At 38.1% G+C, this 19,542-nt stretch overlaps 1 protein-coding gene across 11 annotated transcripts in view; it reads left to right on the top strand.

The window, feature by feature from the left end:
- The window catches only part of LOC117411321 (centrosomal protein of 170 kDa-like), a 136,808-nt gene that overhangs the window by 79,767 nt on the left and 37,499 nt on the right, over positions 1-19,542 (top strand). For 8 of the 11 annotated variants that reach the window (XM_059025400.1, XM_059025399.1, XM_059025397.1 and 5 more), the window contains exons 7-9: positions 353-490; positions 6,179-6,652; positions 10,709-11,289. In XM_059025400.1, coding sequence (XP_058881383.1) covers positions 353-490; positions 6,179-6,652; positions 10,709-11,289 — 1,193 coding nt within the window. The remainder of the gene's footprint in view (positions 1-352; positions 491-6,178; positions 6,653-10,708; positions 11,290-19,542) is intronic. The other 3 variants (XM_059025401.1, XM_059025402.1, XM_059025392.1) reach the window with 1 other exon arrangement.

The following is a 19,542-nucleotide window of genomic DNA, read 5'->3' as shown; positions in this document are numbered from 1 at the left end:
AAAAAATAAAAAAAAACACATATTGCCTTCATGGTACATGGGCTGCCGTGAAATATTTATATAGTCATTTTAGAATATTCGTATACTGTTTATTTTATTTGTTTACACTGTTAAAAACTAAAAGGGAAATGTGAACTTTTGCCTGCTAATTCAACAAAGACTTAATTAAATGGATTATTAAATATCTGAATCCATAATTGAGGTATCTCATTAACTGGTTATTCTCCACTAAGATATTAGTCATTAATGTACTTTCCATATTCATGGTATTTATCTAATACGATTTAATGTCGATTTTTAGAAGTAATCTTCAGATGTGTTTTTGTCTAAGTTTTTTTTTTTTTTGTTTCAGCAGACATGGCTGCAATGCACCGGGGAACTCCTTTGTATGGGCAGCCATCTTGGTGGGGCGACGATGATGCTGATGATGAAAACTCCTTCAAGCAGGAAACCAAAGCTGGGGGAAAGAAGCTGGAGGGCAGTGCATCAGGTAGAGAGGCCCATGTTAGGCTCAATATTATTTATTTATTTATTTATTTATTTATTTATTTATTTTTTAAAGGAAGCTTATCACAGTTAAAACATTGCTATGTGTTTAGACACAACTGTGTTTTACAACCTTTGCCAAGCAAACAACATTATGAAAACTCTATATTTCATTCCATTGTATGAATAATTTGTACTCACTGTTCACCTACATTGTAGTTGTAGTAGTGGCAGATACTGTATCCACTAGGTGGTTTACAGACAAAAGGGACTCTTATTAGAACCAGATTCACTGCTTAACACAACCTCTGGTAAAATTGCACAGATTTTAAAATTGCATTTCTAAATGAAATACATTACACTTTTACTTACAAAATTAGAGTTGTTTTATCCTGTTTTGGTAACTTTATTGGGTAAAGAACTTTGAGAATCTAACTCAGAATGCCTTCAAGACACCCAGGATAAAAAAAGTGTTCTAGTTCTGACATTTTTTGGTGCCTATTATTCAAAGTAAAATGTAAGCAATGGCTTCCAATTTTGACACCCATTTATAATAATTAACAATAAGCAGAATTGCCATACTTATATTATTTTTTTCCAAATTACTGATTCCCTTATCAAATGTTCTTCAACTACAGGGCAGTTGTACTAAAGGGCAATGGTAGCACAAGGATAGCTACAGTGATATGGGCAGTGGAAGATTGTTGCATACAAATGGTATGACCAAAACACATTGGTTATCTATTGGTAACGTGTCAGGACCACTGCAATTTTATATCTCTTCCAAATCCATTATGTTACCTTTGTTGGAATGCTAATACCTTGTTCTGCTAAAGTTTTTGAGGATATTATAATGGTTTACCCAATAGTGTTGCAATATATACTAGTTGAATATAACTGTCTTCGTATACTCTTTGGAATACAATGGTGTTGCAGTGCCATAGAATCTGCCTCTGATGTTTGATTTGGGGTTTCAAAAATGTAGTTATTTATAGTCTTTTATACAATAAGCTCCTTTTCTGGTATTTTACTCCGAGTCAGACCGATAAGGCTAGACGAACAGACTGGGCTGCTTAAACATAATAGCCATGGATTGAAGGCGAAAGTAATAAGATAAAAGGATCACAGTATGTAAATTGAAGAGTTCTATCTAATTAACCTCTGCAGTCGATTTAGTGAGATTATAAAGAATTAGAAAAATTATGAACCTCACCACCCTGTAAATCCTTGTGTTAATCAAAGGCTTCTTTGAAGATCAATCCTCTGATGAGAACACTTGAGCCTTGGTAACCTATATGGTAACAGTATCCTGGGAGACAGTCAATATGGTTTTAGGAAAGGGAGATCGTGTCTAACTAACCTGCTTTATTTTTTTGAGGATGCAACATCGACAATGGATAATTGCAAAGCATATGACATGGTTTATTTAGATTTCCAGAAAGCAAAGTCCCGCATAAAAGATTAATCCTCAAACTGAACGCAGTAGGGATTCAAGGAAATGCATGCACATAGATTAGGGAGTGGTTAACATGTAGAAAACAGAAAATACTGATTAGAGGAGAAACCTCAAAATGGAGCGAGGTAACCAGTGGTGTAACACAAGGATCAGTATTAGGTCCTCTGCTATTCGTAATCTACATTAATGATTTAGATTCTGGTATAGTAAGCAAACTTGTTAAATTTGCAGACGACACAAAAATAGGAGGAGTGACAAACACTGTTACAGCAGCAAAGGTCATTCAAAATTATCTAGACAGCATTCAGAACTGGGCAGACACATGGCAAATGACATTTAATAGGGAAAAGTGTAATGCAAGTGTAAGGCAATAAAAATGTGCATTATAAATATCATATGGGAGATACTGAAATTGAAGGAATCTATGAAAAAGACCTAGGAGTTTGTGTTGACTCAGAAATGTCTTCATCTAGACAATGTGGGGAAGCTATCAAAAAGGCCAACAAGATGATCGGATATATTGTGAAAAGTGTTGAATTTAAATCAAGGGAAGTAATGTTAAAACTTTACAATGCATTAGTAAGACCTCACCTAGAATATTGTGTTCAGTTCTGGTCACCTCGTTACAAAAAGGATATTGCTGCTCTAGAAATAGTGCAAAGAAGAGCGACCAGAATTATCCAGGATTTAAAAGGCATGTCGTATGCAGACAGGCTAAAATAATAATAATAAAAATAAGGAGATCTGTGATCTGATTCAAGCATTCACAATTCTAAATGTTGACCCAGGGGACTTTTTCGACCTGAAAAAAGAAACAAGGACCAGGGGTCACAAATGGAGATTAGATAAAGGGGCATTCAGAACAGAAAATAGGAGGCACTTTTTTACAAAGATAATTGTGAGGGTCTGGAACCAACTCCCCAGTAATGTTGTTGAAGCTGGGATCCTTCAAGAAGCTGCTTGATGAGATTCTGGGATCAATAAGCTACTAACAACCAAACGAGCAAGATGGGCTGAATGGCCTCCTCTCGTTTGTAAATTTTCTTATGTTATGTTCTTATGTAACAAAGCCTTTGGAACACATCAGAACAGGATATAGCCGGGTGTTTGTTTGATCATGAAACTGTTCTACACTGTTAGTTTTGTTAAGAACATTCTGCATATTTACTCTGTAAGAACAGACTTGAATAGAACCGTGAGGTTTCTCAAAATGCATGCTTTCTGGCAATAGTTAACCAAAGAAAACTATCTATTGTAAACTGTTTACCTAATCCTTTTTTTTTTTTTTTTTTTACATGCTTACTTTGTAAGCAATAACCCACAACAGGGTGTGTAATAAGATATATCTTATGGTATGCCTGGGTATTTTGTGAGGTACAAGGCCAAAGGATGAGTGCCTTCAACCACCCAGAAGTGAAGTAAGATGTGTCTTGCCACACACCCTGGAGTGGGTTATTGTGCTTATAAAATTGCTCTGTTTTATTTTATAAAAAGAAAACAAAAAACAGTAACATTTTCAAGTTTAAATTTAATTTAATTTTATGTAATGTATCCTTTGGCCAGTACAAAATAGTTCCTATACTAAACATTTGCTGGAAAAACATATCACTGCTGAGTAATATATTTTTATATATAAGGGGTGGGCACCAATATATATTTTGATATGATATTGACATTGTTCAATGTCGATAATAATTTCCATGTCGCAATATCGTGGGATTAAAAAATGTACAAACGCAGTTTAATCACGTTTATTTTATATTAAGATACAACAAACCCTCTACATACCAGTCACTGTCAGTCTCATAGGCAGACACCACACACTAAAGTATTATTTAAACATTTTATTCCATTGATTGGCGTTTAGGTACCACTACGGCATTATTTTGAGACATGCACATGTGTCAGCAGTTCAATGCGTTTTGTCCATGTGATTACTTGTGCTATTATTAATGTATTTTAATAAATGAGATGAACTTTTAAAACATCAAAACAAATCTCAAAATAAAGCAAAATGCAGCATGACACCATACTTAATACTTTTAGAGGTGTCGTGAGTCAGCATTTATACGCAGCTGCTTCAGATTCAATTACTTTCAGATTGGCTAGAAAATGAACAACCCTGAAGTCTGTGTCGTGAAGTATGGAAATATTTTGGTTTTGAGGTAGCTTGTGATGGAATAGTAAAGCAATATAACAGGCTTTGTTTTTCCCCATGGATATTGTGAAGCACAACACCACTAAGTTAAAGTAAGTTATTGCTTTTCCTATGTAAATATCTGTCAATGTCTATACAGTAATCCGTCGTGTATCCGCCTTCTGGGCTTGATGGCAGCAGCCTCCCAGACCCTTCCTTTGGGTATGCTGCACATGCACCCTTTCCAAGCCTGATTCAATAACAGGGTTTTTCAGCCCGTGTTGAACCTGGGCAGCCTTGTAACAGTGTCTCGCCACTGTCTGAAGGCGCTCTCTTGGTGGACACAGCCTGCCCATGTACGTCTAGGCGTAACACTGGGCAGCGTCACCAGAAGAGAGGTCATCACCACGGACACATCCAGCCACGACTGGGACGCTGTGTGGAACGGCAGGGGTACACAGGGGCTATGAAACCCCCAGTGGCAGGGTCGCCACATAAATCTTTTGGAGCTGCAGGCAGTTTATCTGGTCTTGCAGAATTTTTTACAGGAGGTTCAAGGGAGACACGTGCTTGTCCGGACAGACAGCATTACCGTGGTGGCTTATATAAACCACCAGGACGGCCTCAGGTCTCCCAGTCTCCATCATGTGGCCTGCAAGCTGTTGCTCTGGCCACACAAACACCTCAAATCAATACGGGCGGTACACCTCCCCGGAGTGGAAAACTGGGCAGTGGACCGCCTTTGTTCCTCACTGGAGGCTTAACATAGTACTTGAAGCACTCGTGAAGCCTCCATTTGAGCCCTTACATTCAGCTGAGCTGAAATTTTTGTCACTTAAAGCGGCTTTCTTGCTTGCAATCACCTCCACTAAGCAAGTGAGTGAGATGCAGGCATTTTCAATTGCTAAAGCCTGCTTAATTTTTTCAGAAGCCAGGACAAAGGTTACTCTTCGTACCAATCGTGCTTTTTTACCTAAAACTATCTCGGCATTCCATGTCAACCAGTTTGTGGAATTGGAGGCTTTCCATCCACCTCCTTTCCAGTCTGACAGGGAGTGACAGCTCCATACGCTCTGCCCTGTGCAGGCACTAGCTTATTATGTGGACAGGACACAAAGCTGGAGGCGGTCCAAACTGTTTTTTGTGTGTTATGGGGCTGTCCCATGGGCAAGCCCTGTGTAGGCTATCAAAACGGATAACAGACACAGTCAGGATGGCCTATGAGTGAGCTAACTTGCCCCCTCCAGAACAGCTCACTGCCCATTCCGCCAGGGGCATGGCAACTTCATGGGCTTTATTCCAGGGTGCATCTGCATCTGTCAGTGACATCTGCAAAGCAGCAGTTTGAGCTACTCCCCATACCTTTACAAGATTCTATCGACTGAATGTCATGGATCCACAAAACACTGGCTTTCGAATGAGAGTGTTGAGGGCGGCTTCAGGGTCAACCCTTTCAACATAACATAAAGGTGAGTTCTCCCTCAATGTTTTAGCCCTAGCTACTTGTTTCTGGGGTTCCGAATGGTAACGCACAAGGCGCAGTAGCAGGCCGGTCGTTATGCAATATTGCCTTGCGATGGCTTTGGTACACTCAACCATTCGTTATCGATTACATTTCGTACTTGATAGGGAATGTTGGGTTATTATCATAACCATGGTTCCCTGAAATAGAAATGTAACTATTAACCTTCAAGGTCGCTGCGTCCATGATTGCAGCATGTTTGAAGGGAAAATGATACTAATACCTGTGTCTGTAGCCCTCTTATGCTCTCAGGGGTGAGCATGGCTACGTCACGGGCGCTTGCGCGTAGCTTTGGTATTCTATTCAGGTTCTGGGATCTTTACAGGTAAACACCAATTCGGTAATGGTTACATTTCTATTTCTGGGAACCATGGTTATGACAATAACCCAACGTTGTGATTGATTCAAAAAATGACTTGGAACTCTGTTTGTATTTATTTGAACAGCGTTCAGGGCTGTTTAATATTTTTTTCTTAGATAATTTAGTTTACAAAACTATGCTTGCAACCTGTATCAGCAACATTTTACATTTTAATGAACTTAATTGTAACACGTTTGAACTTTGTGTTTGATACAGGAGAAAACAAAGAACACAGGAAAGCAGAAGTGCAGGGAGGGAACGAGGAAGCACTTTATTCGCTGTGTAGGGAGCCCAGCTACTTTGAGATCCCCACAAAGGAGTTTCAGCAGCCTGCCCCAATGGTGGAGAGCACAATTCACGAAATCCCCACAAAAGACACTGAAGGGGCCCATGCAGCCGCTGCAGGGCATGCTTCCTTCACCATCGAATTTGATGACAACACCCCTGGAAAAGTGACTATCAAAGACCACATGACCAAGCTTAACCCAGACCAGCGCCCACGACCAAAGAAGTCACCCCCTCAGGGCGGGAAAGAGCTGTCGACGTTGCAGGCCACCATGATAGCCGCTGAGAGCAAAGTTTCTGACTGGCTGGCACAAAATGACCCCCCAATGGCCAGGAGAGAGTCCACTGAAGACGATTCGAAGAGCATAAAGAGTGATGTCCCCGTCCAGCTGAAGAGATTAAAAGGTAGAACTGTTTTTTATTAATTTAATTATTATTGTTGTTGTTGTGGTTCTAAAAGTACATGGCTAAGAAATTAGTTTCTTCTGTGCTGTATGTCCTGTTGAAAGAACGCACCTGACACATGTGAGTTGCTTTTGGAAGTTTGAGTCTTTGTAGGAAAAACTATTTTCATTGTCTGATGCAACTTTAGGAAGTTGACCAGAAGTACAGCTCTGAAGTACATGCAAGGAATATTTGATTTAATATTCTTCTCCAACAGCTTCAAATAAGTGTGCATAAAAAAATCAAATTCACCTTTATCATAATGTGTGTGTTTTTCCGGATATAAATTGAAGTGGCCGTGCTTGGAAAATTAACTACATAGGAATTTTTTTTTTTTTTTTTTTTAAATCTGTGATTAAATGTGTTGATGGGCTTAATGGGTGCATGGGCTTAATTGGTACGCTTACCCTATAGCTCATTAACTGTGTTTCTTGGGCCTTTCAGTTATTCCAAAATGTTTTAATGTGTTGTCAAAATGATAATTAAATAGAGTATAGTGTAGCTTGATTTACACATTAGTATCACTGTACATTTTAATTACAGTACTTTGTTTAAAATGAGTGTAATATAAATACAACAAAATAAAAAGACATACAGAAAACATTACTAAAACAATTGACACAACATTGTAAACACAGCATGAGAGTTTTACATTTAAAATATAAAAATGCATGCTTGTCATTTGCAGCTTTCATAATTAATAATAATATTAATAATAATACATTATTTTATGGTTCTCCATGCATTGTTGGTTGCAGAGTCCTTTGACTTCAATTTGTTTTGTTTCAGTGAAAAAATAAGTCCGTTTGTAACAGATTACTTAATCTTTATGAAGCAACCAGGTACAGCAATAAAGAAAACATTTAAATTTGGTAAATGCCAGTGACAAAAATGCATTTGCTTCCTACTACAATAATCACCAACAGAGATATACAGTACTTGAATAGCCTCTTTGTTATGAATTGTTTCAAAAGACTCATTAGATAAATTGTGTGTATATATATATATATATATATATATATATATATATATATATATATATATATATATATATATATATATATATATATAATATATATATATATATAACTAAACAAAACGTCACTGTGTAGTATAGTAGAATAGGCTGATTCCCAAAGTAACCCATCAATTTTGACTATAGTATATAAAAAACGGAATGGCCATAATGGCCATAAACGGAATAGCCATCCACACAAAAAAAATACTTATAATCCAGCAGTAGATCGAAAAAAAACAATTGGATAGATCTCACCCCGCTTGCTGTAGGTAGGCTGGTTGCTGGTGGATGAAACTGCTGCAATCTTCTGTTGAAAAAAAACATTCCAAAAATCATAGCAAAGAATACAAAGTATCAGAAGAAAAAAACAAACTAAGCCACGGATGGTAGAGAAAGTAGCAAAATAAACGGTAAACTTATTAACCAAGAACCAAAGCTTATGTTAGTAAAAGCTGCGTTTATGTCACTATCTAAAGTCAAACCAAATTGAATTCAAAAGAAAAGAAGGAAATGTGTTTGACTACTAATTAGACAGAAAACAAAACACAGACTAAAGAAAATTAAGCTGTATAAATGGCTGGGTAAACTAAACCATAGTTCTAAAAAATAGAACTCATAGCCCCCATTATCACACGAGTATGAAAGGAAGTTGGCTCTCCTTACCGTATCTTCTCTGTCCTTTTAAACTACCTGGCACTATGCAAAGACAAAATCACTGCCAATCTAAGGAAAGCCGGGAAAGAACCTGCGCAAAACGCGTTTGAACAGATAGAGAGAATTAAAACAGCACTGAAATTCAGCAAGGCAAAAAACACAGACCAGAGCCAAATGTATTTCTTTTATATATAACACACCAACGATGGTATTATTTTCACATTGTTTTTTTTTTATTGTTATTATTAGAACAGGATTGAATATAATAAGAATATATGGATATAGCCTGGCCAGGCATACTACCACTCAATTAAGAAGAGTAGACAGCAAACTTATTCTGCTGCATGCTACAAGGTGAGCGTTGTTTAAAGTGCACAGGATCAGTATGTCTCTGCAGTTCACACCAATCGATGAAATCTCCCAGGAGTGTCCCTGCGGCCGCTGTGCTGTGTCTGCTCCTGGCATACTTTTAGTAGTAGCCAATGGCTCCCAGCTTGGATAATTGATATTAAGGATACACAACAGCACTATATTGAGTGACGAATCTTCAGGTGGTCTTGGTGATGACATTTCAAAAGTGCATTAACAGAGGACTGCATGTTTTTGAAAGAAACCTCTATCTGCATCACTCTTTGTGTGCTGGTTATATTTTCTCTAAGCAGAAAAGATTCAGGGAGCCACAGAAAATTCATCATAATTATGATTAATTGTGCCCAGCATGTACTTGACAGTAGAAATATTAATGCAAATGTTTGATGCTTACATGAACAATTAAGATGATTTTTTGTCCAGAGCAATGGGAGGCTTTAGTAATAATGCAACCCCCCACTGGAAAACACGTCTTTTTGTTAAGTGTGCAGCTGCATTTTTAATTTGTAGGATTATAAACTAGCAGTTTCAAATCCTCATTGGTAGGTTTTTCATTACATGTGTGTTTTTCATAGGCTGTTACATCAATCCACAAATGCATAGTGAAACTGTGTTCTGTACCAAATGCCATTTATGATTTATATTTTTGCTACCATACATACCACTTGATTTGTGTGTATATGGATTGGATTCCTCCATTGTCTTTGTACAGATGCATTATTATGTGGACCAATAGCCACCACAATGATAATTTTAAATAACATTGTGATTCAGCAATCATCAGACTGCTCTTTACAGCAGTCTGCAAAGACTACTTCCCAAAACCACTTTGCTTTTATGAAAACTGACGTTCCTTCTCTATGATGACATATTTTTCTTGTTGCACTGGTTTAATGTGAACGGTTTTATACTTTCATACTTGTAGTATATTGCTTTTTACCAAAAAAAACGTGAATGTTTTCAGATCCCTAAAAATGGTATTTGGCTTCAAGGTAAGTTCTTTAGAGGTCATTCTTTGTGTTTCTCAGTGTTAGATTTGCTCCAAACTGCAGTGCATTTGTCATACTTGTCAAACATATTCTTTATGCAACCTTGCAGGTTTTTTTTTTTTTTAAGTAACCATGAATATTGTATTGTTCTGTATCTGTGTACAAGGGTATATTGACATTGATAGTACCCTAAATTAGATTAATGGAGGTGCAGTCTATTGATATATAGTATTCCTGTGAAAATGGCCTGGTTATATAGGGAATGAGTAGAAACATGAAATAAACCAGGATTGCATGTTTATATCAAGACTATAGAACGTAATGAATGTCTTAGGAGGGTTGCCATGACAAATAATAAATGTCTCCTAGACATTTGGTAAAAGGAAATGCACATTTTCCATGCCTGTTCTGAGAGCAGCGAGTTTGACACACAGCAATCTTAGTGCAGAAGACTAAAATAAAAAATAATGATGACTCTATACTGCTGACTGGCTATTTAAAGACATCATTGTTTGCAACTAGAAGCTGTTAGTTTGTTTTTTCCTTCACTATGATTTACAGCAACTGTCACTGTGCTGCACTTCCAACTCAAGGCATCTTGACTGCAGCCATCTGTGATACTCCCTCTACCCACAACTCTCCTGTTTTCATTCCCTTCCTTGCATACAAGCTTAGCTTTGTACTTCAGCAGACTTGATATTCAACTTCGTATTAACTGTGGATTGCTGGAAGCCGCAAATGTGCATTAAAACAAAACAAGGTTCTGTAAAATTGGTAGACATCTGTGAATGTACTGTAGGTGTAGATAAAAAGAACATGAGTGGATTTTCTCTGTAACCACAAGGAAATATTTTATAAACTGGGAGTCAAATGAGCAAAGTCATTGTTCAATACAAATCTTTACTGTTGTTCTGAGTGTATTTGAAAACCAGGAAATACAGTTTTCATTAACTCCTGTTTTATTTTGTATTTTGTATTTTTTTTCAGGGAGCAAACACGAAGATGGGACACAGAGTGACTCGGAGAATGGAGCCAAACACAGGCACACCAGTAAAAGGGCAGCACTAGAGGAGCATGTGAGGGTCTGGCAAGGTCCAAAGGGACTCGCTGCCGCATCTGCTGAGGGCAAGGGTACAGGAGGTACTCACATCAGCAGGACAGACTTTATGGTTGAGTTTTTTGACGAAGACAACCCGCGCATGTGTCACTCTTATTCTTTTACTCAGAACGGCGCTGCAGCCATGGCTGGGGAAGGCCCTTGTCTCACCCCTCCTTCCGGGCCAAAAGGGCTTGTCCCCACGGACTGTAAAGGAGTTTCTTCACCGCTGGCAGCCCCGCCGCCAAGCAAACTGCTTCTGAAGCAGAAATTAGAGGATCCATCCCTGGTACGGACCTCAGCAAGTGTTGGACAACAAACCAGCCCAAATGAAGAGTCAGAAAAGCCACCTAAACCTACAGGAACAGTGGAAAAGGAAAACGAGGATGACCAAAGCGATAAGGGAACCTATACCATTGAACTGGAAAATCGCAACCCTGAGGAGGAAGAGGCTCGAAGGATGATCGATAAGGTAGGAATGAGTACAAAATATATAGGCCTTTTTGTCTTCGTTTTTTATTAACTGTTTGTCCATGTAAGGGTACTGTAGAAGAATAGAATAGGCAGTGTGGGTTATCCACTGCAAGACTGAGAGAGAGACATACGGAAGTGAGATTGACAATGGCGCGCAATCGAGCAGGATTTTATTTGCATAAACAGAAATAGCTTACTGCTACCAGCGATGGTAGCCCACAGGGCACATACAGCCAAGCGTACAAAAGGCAATAATAAAACGCTGTATAACACAAAACTACAAACAAAAGATGGGGAGCGCTACGCCACGATACAGGAGGTTGTGGTAATAATATGTAGAGTTTAAGTCGATGTCATGTAATATTTAATATTTCTATTGACGTTTTTTATTTTAATAAATGCCAAAACTGTATTTTAATTATACTTTCCTGATCTTTTGAAAGTTTTTAATATAAATACTACAGATATAATTGTATTTATAATTTCAGGGTTTATGCAAAGTACTTGACAAGTGCATAAACAGACACAAATGGACAGACTCAATTAAAAATAGAAAATTATTTTTATTTATTTAAGAAATGTAGGGCTGTAATGAAGGGTACATTTTGACCTTCAAAAGTTCCGAACGTGTCATTACAGAAGGAAGGTTCGAACCTTCAATGGTACTAATTTGCATCTTTTACTGGTGATGTCACCGTAGCTACTAGTTTATTGAAAGTCCTATTTTTTTTTTTTTTTTTTTTTACTGTTAATCCATATAAATAGAATAAAACATTCACATGTAGTTTAAAAATACGTTATATAGAACAGTAATCATGTTTTTATAATTTCAATAAAAATACATATTGTTTATGTACACATAATTGATGCTGCTTGCGATGTACAGTACGCTTGCATTGCAGCAGCACCTTTTTGTGGCCAATAAAATAACTGATTTGATTTAGGCAAAACAAAGCTTTATTTAACAGTCACCGTTCCAAGCAGGTCAGCAGTCACATTTTACTACTACTATGAACTTACACTTGTCAAGTGATCCCAGAGATTGGTTCTGCTTCCATGATGCATCAAGAGTCACTTGCTTTTTTTTTGGTCATTTCGTTATTTAACAAAAAAATCCCAAACAGCAGACATTTCTTTCAGTACAGCTTACGCTATACAACGCTTTGCTGTCAAGATGGAGAATGAAGAAATTAAAGTTCTGCTTCTGGATAATACAAGCTGAAGCAGGCAGGGGCGGACGGTGCTTAGTTTTTTTTAAATTAAAATTATTAGTGTTAGTGTATATTTTGTATGTTTCAAACATATTCTACCATAGCACTTCTCTTATAATGCCTTGTACACCAGGTATTCAGTACATATTTTACTGAAGCACTACAACTGCTATAGGTACCCCCCCAGTGCTTTGGTATAATATACCCTGCTCCAATGCACGGCAGCATTGCTACTGTTTCTACTTATAACGATTTGGTAGTGGATTTCAATGCAACATCTTTTGTTTAAGTAATATGCATTATACAAATCAAAAGATCGAATTGTGTATGTGAATTACATTTAATGTGTGATTTTATAGTATTCACACATTGTCAAACGGTTTCTGTTAACAGAGAAAAAATAAATAAAAAAAAAAAAAACATACTGCCTGACGAACCTTCGAAGGTTTAGAACTACCTTACAGTTCCTGGCTAGCTAACAAACCTTCAAACCTTTGAACGCAGTCCTGAAGAAATGCAAGATTCTAAAAATGTTTACACAAATTAAGAGTTCAAAATAATCTGCAGGCAGACATATTGATTTTTTCGGAAAGAGAGTTCCTTGCAGTGTTGAATTCTAAAACCATGAAAAGGCAGTCGTTTGTAGATCTTTTGGCAAAGAACATCACTTGCAGCATGTTTTTTACAAGTCTGTTCTTTGTTGAAAATAATCTTTGCAGTGATGTTTTAAGTAAAACAAAGTCAATTTACAAGCAGGGTAGATGTTTCCTCGAAGTTAACTCTGTGTACGTACCGTGATGCAGTTAAGCACAGAAGTGAATTTGAAGAAAACAGTTCAGTCGGTACCATCACAGTACAAATTATTTTTGTCTTTTTAAAAAAAAAAAAAAAGAAACATGCGGTTTTCAAGTACAGACAACCTCGGTCAACTCGACCAGTGGAGAACTCGACACTGTCGTTTCACGTGACTGAACTCTGACTGGAAACGGATCATTCATTCATTCCTTCTCAACTACCAAGTGCAGCTGGTTACAGTATCAGTGCACTGCACAATGAGTAAGAAGTGAAAAATGAGTTCTCGTTCAATTGGCTTTAAAGCTCAGGTTAGTCGGGATAACAAGCCTGTCAGCAGAACTTTAAAAGCGCGTGTTTTTGCATGCGAAACAATCGACAATGCCTGATTTCTGTGTGAAACTGTGTTGTTTATTACTGTTTTTGTTCACCGAGTTAATTTTGCATTTAATGAGTTTTGCTATTTAAGTCGTCACATTAGACAGTACAAGCCAATACCTAAAACTATATTCAACAGTTTGTGCAGTTTGTGGTTGGATTGTTTTCGTAAAAATAATGCTGCAGTTATTTTATTCATTCTTATTTTAATCGAAGTGTATGAGCTGTACCGAGTGCAGTGTCCAGAAATGTACTGCTGCCCCTTAAATACAACATAACACAAAGGAAGTAAGGTCAAGGACCGGAAGGATTAGACAGACAGTGTGTGGATAGACACGGCGAGAATAGCAGCAGTAGAGTGGTAGGTTAGTGCAGGAGAACAGTAATAAACATCATTAATGTTAACTAATAAACCATGGAATAAAGTTCAAGTGAATTGAGACCCACCTGTGCATCTGAATCTTCATTACATGTTTACTAAGAGTAAGGACATTACACCGTAAACACTGTAATACTGTAAACGTGTGAGTTCTGTTACTTGTATGCATGTTAATGCCATGGCTCATCTTGGATAAGTCAACACAAAATGGCATTCCCGTGGGGTGTCAAGTTAACCCAGGTTGACTGAATATTGAAACTGACTTTGTGGCTTGTTACCAGAAATACTAAGTGTACAATGTTTGTAAATTTAAGTAGTCACAAGCATATTCTCAATTTTAATAAAATTAGGATATCCATAAATAACTCCATAGTTAATTTCAGTTTGACATTACCTCTATTTTCCACAAGAGGACGCATTTACACCACATTGGACAGTTTTCAAAAATAAACTTTCCTCTGAGACACAGATGCATAGATTGAGGATCCATCTGTTGATCGCAATTAATCCTTTTATTGTTCCATGTGTGAAGAATACTGTTTCAAGCTTGGCACATCAGTGGGGGCTGGAAGCCCTAAGTTTGGAATAGAAATTCCTTTGGTGCAGACCAAAAGTCTGTTGTGTTAATTGGTCTCCACCAGACAGCAATCTAATTAAGTAAATTCTTTCAGAAGGTGTCATTCCCTTCAAAGAATGGGTCTGAAGTCTGTTTTTTACATAGACTACGGGCAGCCCTGTCTAAGCAACGACTGTCCAAGTAGATAGCAGACAGTCAGGACTGCCTATGAGCTGGCCAACTTGCCCCCTCCAGAAAAGCTCACTTCCTATTCCACCAGGGACATGGCAATGTTGTGGGTTTTATTCCAGGGTGCGTCTGTCAAGGACATTATTATTATTATTATTATTATTATTATTATTATTATTATTATTATTATTATTATTATTAATAATAATAATAATTTATTTCTTAGCAGATGCCCTTATCCAGGGCAACTTACACTTATATCACAATACCAAGTATCACATTACAAAATATCACATTACAGAATATCACATTACAGAATACCAGCAGTTATAAAGTACAATAAAGTCAGTAGAAAATAAGATCAAATTCAAATAAGAGCAAAATAAAGAATACCGTAAATTACATTTAAGAGCGAATTCGAGTAAGAGAAGTTAAATGTATAGTAAAAATATTTGCTTAAGAGTAAATTCCATTAAAAACACGCAGTAAGTGCGATCAATGGATAAGAACGGTTTCAAATACAGTAATCTGTCGCGTATCCGACTGAGGTGGGACCAGAGTAAGGGCGGATATGTAAAAAGGCAGATAAATAGATCCTGTTTTAAATAACATACACGGCTGTAACAATTACTATATTCACACAATTATTGTTTTGATATTCACACAATCCCTTGTTTAGAAAGATACAGGGTATTAATGCTTGTGACACAGTAGCCGTCTGCCGTGTGAGTGCGTGCATTTGCTACTGAGTGATCATGGCGGATAAACGGCTAGGGCAGATATGTGACAGGCGGATACCCGACGGATTACTGTACTTGCCTTTCTCTGATTGCTGCACGGATTACACTCGTGGTTTTTTATTGGTCAAATTGAGGTCTGATGTAGGGTGCGATTATCGGCCAGAATCGCAAAGAGACTCGCATTTTCATTGGTCAAAATTATAATTTTTTTGGTTGACAACATTCTTTGTTTTGAGGAAGAAATGTTTTTTTTGTGACAGCACTTTTTGTAATAATGATAAAATATAGGATTTTCAAACCCTGGCACCTCTGCTTCAATGCCTTGATGATCCTTATACAAAAATATCAGAAGCATGTGAAGTGTTTGACTTCTCCAAAGCTGATGTGCAAATGATTTGACCTGCTACACGACTCATTAACGGCAACGAGAAATGACATAACAGCCTTGCATTTTGGTCTCTGATTCTTGACCAGAAACACCCAACAATAAAGGACACTACTTTGAAGGGCTTTTCATTATTTGTATCCACATATTGTTGTGAAAATGTTTTTTTTCTCAATGAAGCAAGTGAAGGGCTGTAATGCAACAAAAAGTGCAGTAATTAAACCAAAAAGTAAATTAACAGGTTACCGTACCAAGCTGCAAAAAGTTGTTTTTTGTGAACTCCAAAAAACCTACGTTATCTTTTGCCAGTCAAATCGTAGAGTGCCAAAATAAAGTTTTGAGACCACAAACATATTTTTTTCGTCTGTTGCATCTTAACAGCCACAACATTGTGTACAGTCAGGAGTTTAAACTTTAAGGATGATTTAATCGCACAGCAGGTTCCCTAGTTAGATCTGAACTGATCATATCTCTTCAGGCAAAGAAGCAAGCATGGTAATTTAAGACATTACCAGAATAAAAAAACAGTAATGTAGTGTGAGTTTTGTATTAAAGCAGGGTCAGCTGTTGCAGGGAAAACAACGTTTATTTCTCAGACTGACCAGAAAGGTGAAAACAGAATGCATAGAAATATTTAGAGAATTAAAAATGATATGTACTGCATGTAGCTTACTTGACGGCAGCAAAATAAACTGACATTCACTAATTATAGATCTGATTGTGCTAATGAAAATATATAAAATACATGACGATGTGCTTGCTGTAGTGTATTTAATATTATAAATAGCAGAGCGAACACGCTGGAATTTAAACTTGTTTTTACTGAAATATAAACTGTAACATGTAATCATAAGAGCTGTCTGTGTTACATGCTGTCAGATCAGGACTTAACTAATGCTGAGCATGGGAGCTGCAGCATGCTGTTTCCCATATTACAACTACACAATTAAAGATATGGTCACCAATTCCACACATTTTCAGCCAGTCTTGTGTTGCAGAGGCATTGATGCTCCAAAAGTCAATTTTTCTTCTTGTTCATCTTGCCTTGCTGTGAGCTGCACCCCCTCCCACACTCTCCCCCATCGGCCCAATGCACAATAATGAGATTGGTGACCCCTACTTCCTGTTAAGTGCCACATACCTTAAAACTAAGTGAAAATACTGTAACACTAATAATTTTCATTTCGAAAACCGAGCACCGTCCAATGGCCGCTCTAGTGCACTAGGGTTGGAGATCTGTCCTTTAAGTCACTGCAGGAGGAGCGATTTAAAAAAACACACAAGTGCTGTGGCTTTTCTGTTCCATACCACATCGTGGATCGTTATTGCTGTGTTACCTGTTTGACAATGTGGGCAATAATTCTTACACTATCAGTGCACAAGAGTGGCCATTTTGAAAATCGCTTTGAAACAGACTTTAAAGATATTAGTGTAAAAAGTTGTCATTTTAAGATATTTTAATTACTACAACTTTTTATTTTGCTAATACATGTTAGGACTTAACAGTAACTTAAATACTGAAACTTACACAAACGTGCACTCAAATCCAAATGAAAAAATAATGTTAGCTGTACTTTTATTCTATACATGTTTTACAACCAGTCCACAAACCATGTTTGCTTTTCTGTACGAGGTACCTGAACTGAACAGCTCCATGTAAGTAGAAGACTTTTATTATTATTATTATTATTATTATTATTATTATTATTATTATTATTATTATTATATGGCAATTGGAAAGACCCATGAAGCATCCACCACTGGGATGAAGCCTGAGTGAAGGCTAACAGACCTCAGATGGAATTCTGAGCAAACCACATTACTCACAGAATAATGAGGACAACTTTGTATTCATTAGGAACAAAAACTAGTGCTGCATAAAAAAAAAAAAAAACCTAACAGAAAAACTGTAAAAAAATCCATTTTCTAATAGCAATAGAAGAGGGATTTATCATCTGGTAAGGCCCTTCGTTAAATGCCTGCCCTCGCCTTCGACTCGGGACATTTAATGACATGAGGCGGGCCTTCGATAAAACCCTCTTTGGGTTCTATTGCTTAATTCAATTAAAATGAGCTTCCGTGAAGGGACTGGTGGTTAAACTTGTTAGCTTGTGATTGGGTGTAAAGATGCAAAATGTAATGCAGGTAGGTGATAGAAACCTTTCATATTACATGTAGTCCTGTACTGTGTCATGCATATGTGCTTCTCGTGTACCTTTACTTTAAATCACCATCATCACCGCAGTTTTGCTTTTGCATTGTTCTAGTGAAAATATACTTCTAAACCAAGCAATGATACTCCCAGGCTCAGCAAAGTGACCGAGTGTGGCAAAGTGCCCCGCCCCTGTGCATTTGTGTGTTCCATGTTGTATGTATGTGTGCGTATGTTAAATGTTGGTGTATAGATTGGTACACGGGATATAAACAGGTCTGTGTTTCACGTGTGTTTAAATTGTATATTTGTATTTAGGCACGGGATTGCACATCACGCACGTGCATTTAAAATATAATATGCGAGCACGGGGTTGCACAGAATTAATTCACGTGCTGGGATTCAAGTGAAGAATTAATTAGTAATTGAATCCCAGCACAACAGTATATATAGATGCACATTTTCATTCAGTCGGGGTTAGGTGTTCGGAAGAGGAGAACGGGTGAGAGAGAGGAGAGTTAAAATCATTAAAAGTAAACGTAAAGTGTTTGTTCTCACCGTGTTTGTTTGTCTCTCCGTGCACCGTTTGTTTAGTGTTAGTCCGTTTTGTCTGTCTTTTTATTTTGGCTACAAGTGCCGTGTCCTGTGTTTTGTGTACCGTTTAAAACCTTTTATTTGTTAATAAACGCTGAGTGCAGCCATTGCACTCAGCTCATCACCACCGTCTGTCTGTGTGTTTGAATTCCTGTCTGGTCTGACGCAACCCACTCTGGCCGTCTTTGTGACACGTGGTGTCTTCGTGGGATAGCCGCGCCTCCAAGCGTCAGACCAGGAGGGGTCTGGATTAAAAAAAAAAAAAAGGATTACAAATATTGTTTTGGGGAGAAAAAAAAAAAAGTCAATGGCAGAAGATGCCATCAAACTACGGGGCTGGTTCCTTGAGAATGCTGGGCTGGAGGCCCAGTCTCTGCCCATAGTCGTCCGGGCCCTGTGGATGATGGACAGTGAGAGATGGGAGGCCTATCAGCAGGAACACACCCCAAACACCTTGGAGGAAGGTGTGGAGTTTGTCCTCAGCTACCTGGAGGCAACCATAAACGGAACAGCAGCCCAGGTAGCAGGACCACCAGCAGAGGAGTACCTGCTGTCCCCATCTCCACCAGCAGAGGGTGAGTACCTGCTGTCCCCATCTCCACCAGCAGAGGGTGAATGCCTGCTGGTTTTGCCTTCACAGCCCAAGCGGGAGGCAGAGACGGATAAAGAGGTGAAGGACAGGGAGGAGGAGTGCCGCCTAAGGGCCAGGCATCCACGGCGATGTAACAAGCCATCGCCGGGGTGCCTCCTCTGCGACCAGGATCACCTGTTCGCCCACTGTCCCTTCCGCAGTTATGGGGAGGAGCCTGAGCGTCCACAACCCAAGCGGGAGGAGCCTGAGCGTCCACAGCCCAAATGGGAGGAGCCTGAACGTC

Source organism: Acipenser ruthenus, chromosome 6 (genome assembly GCF_902713425.1).
Source record: "Acipenser ruthenus chromosome 6, fAciRut3.2 maternal haplotype, whole genome shotgun sequence".
NCBI lineage: Eukaryota > Metazoa > Chordata > Actinopteri > Acipenseriformes > Acipenseridae > Acipenser > Acipenser ruthenus.
The sequence above is the reverse complement of the archived record's forward strand: the minus strand, read 5'-3'. Positions and strand labels throughout refer to the sequence as shown.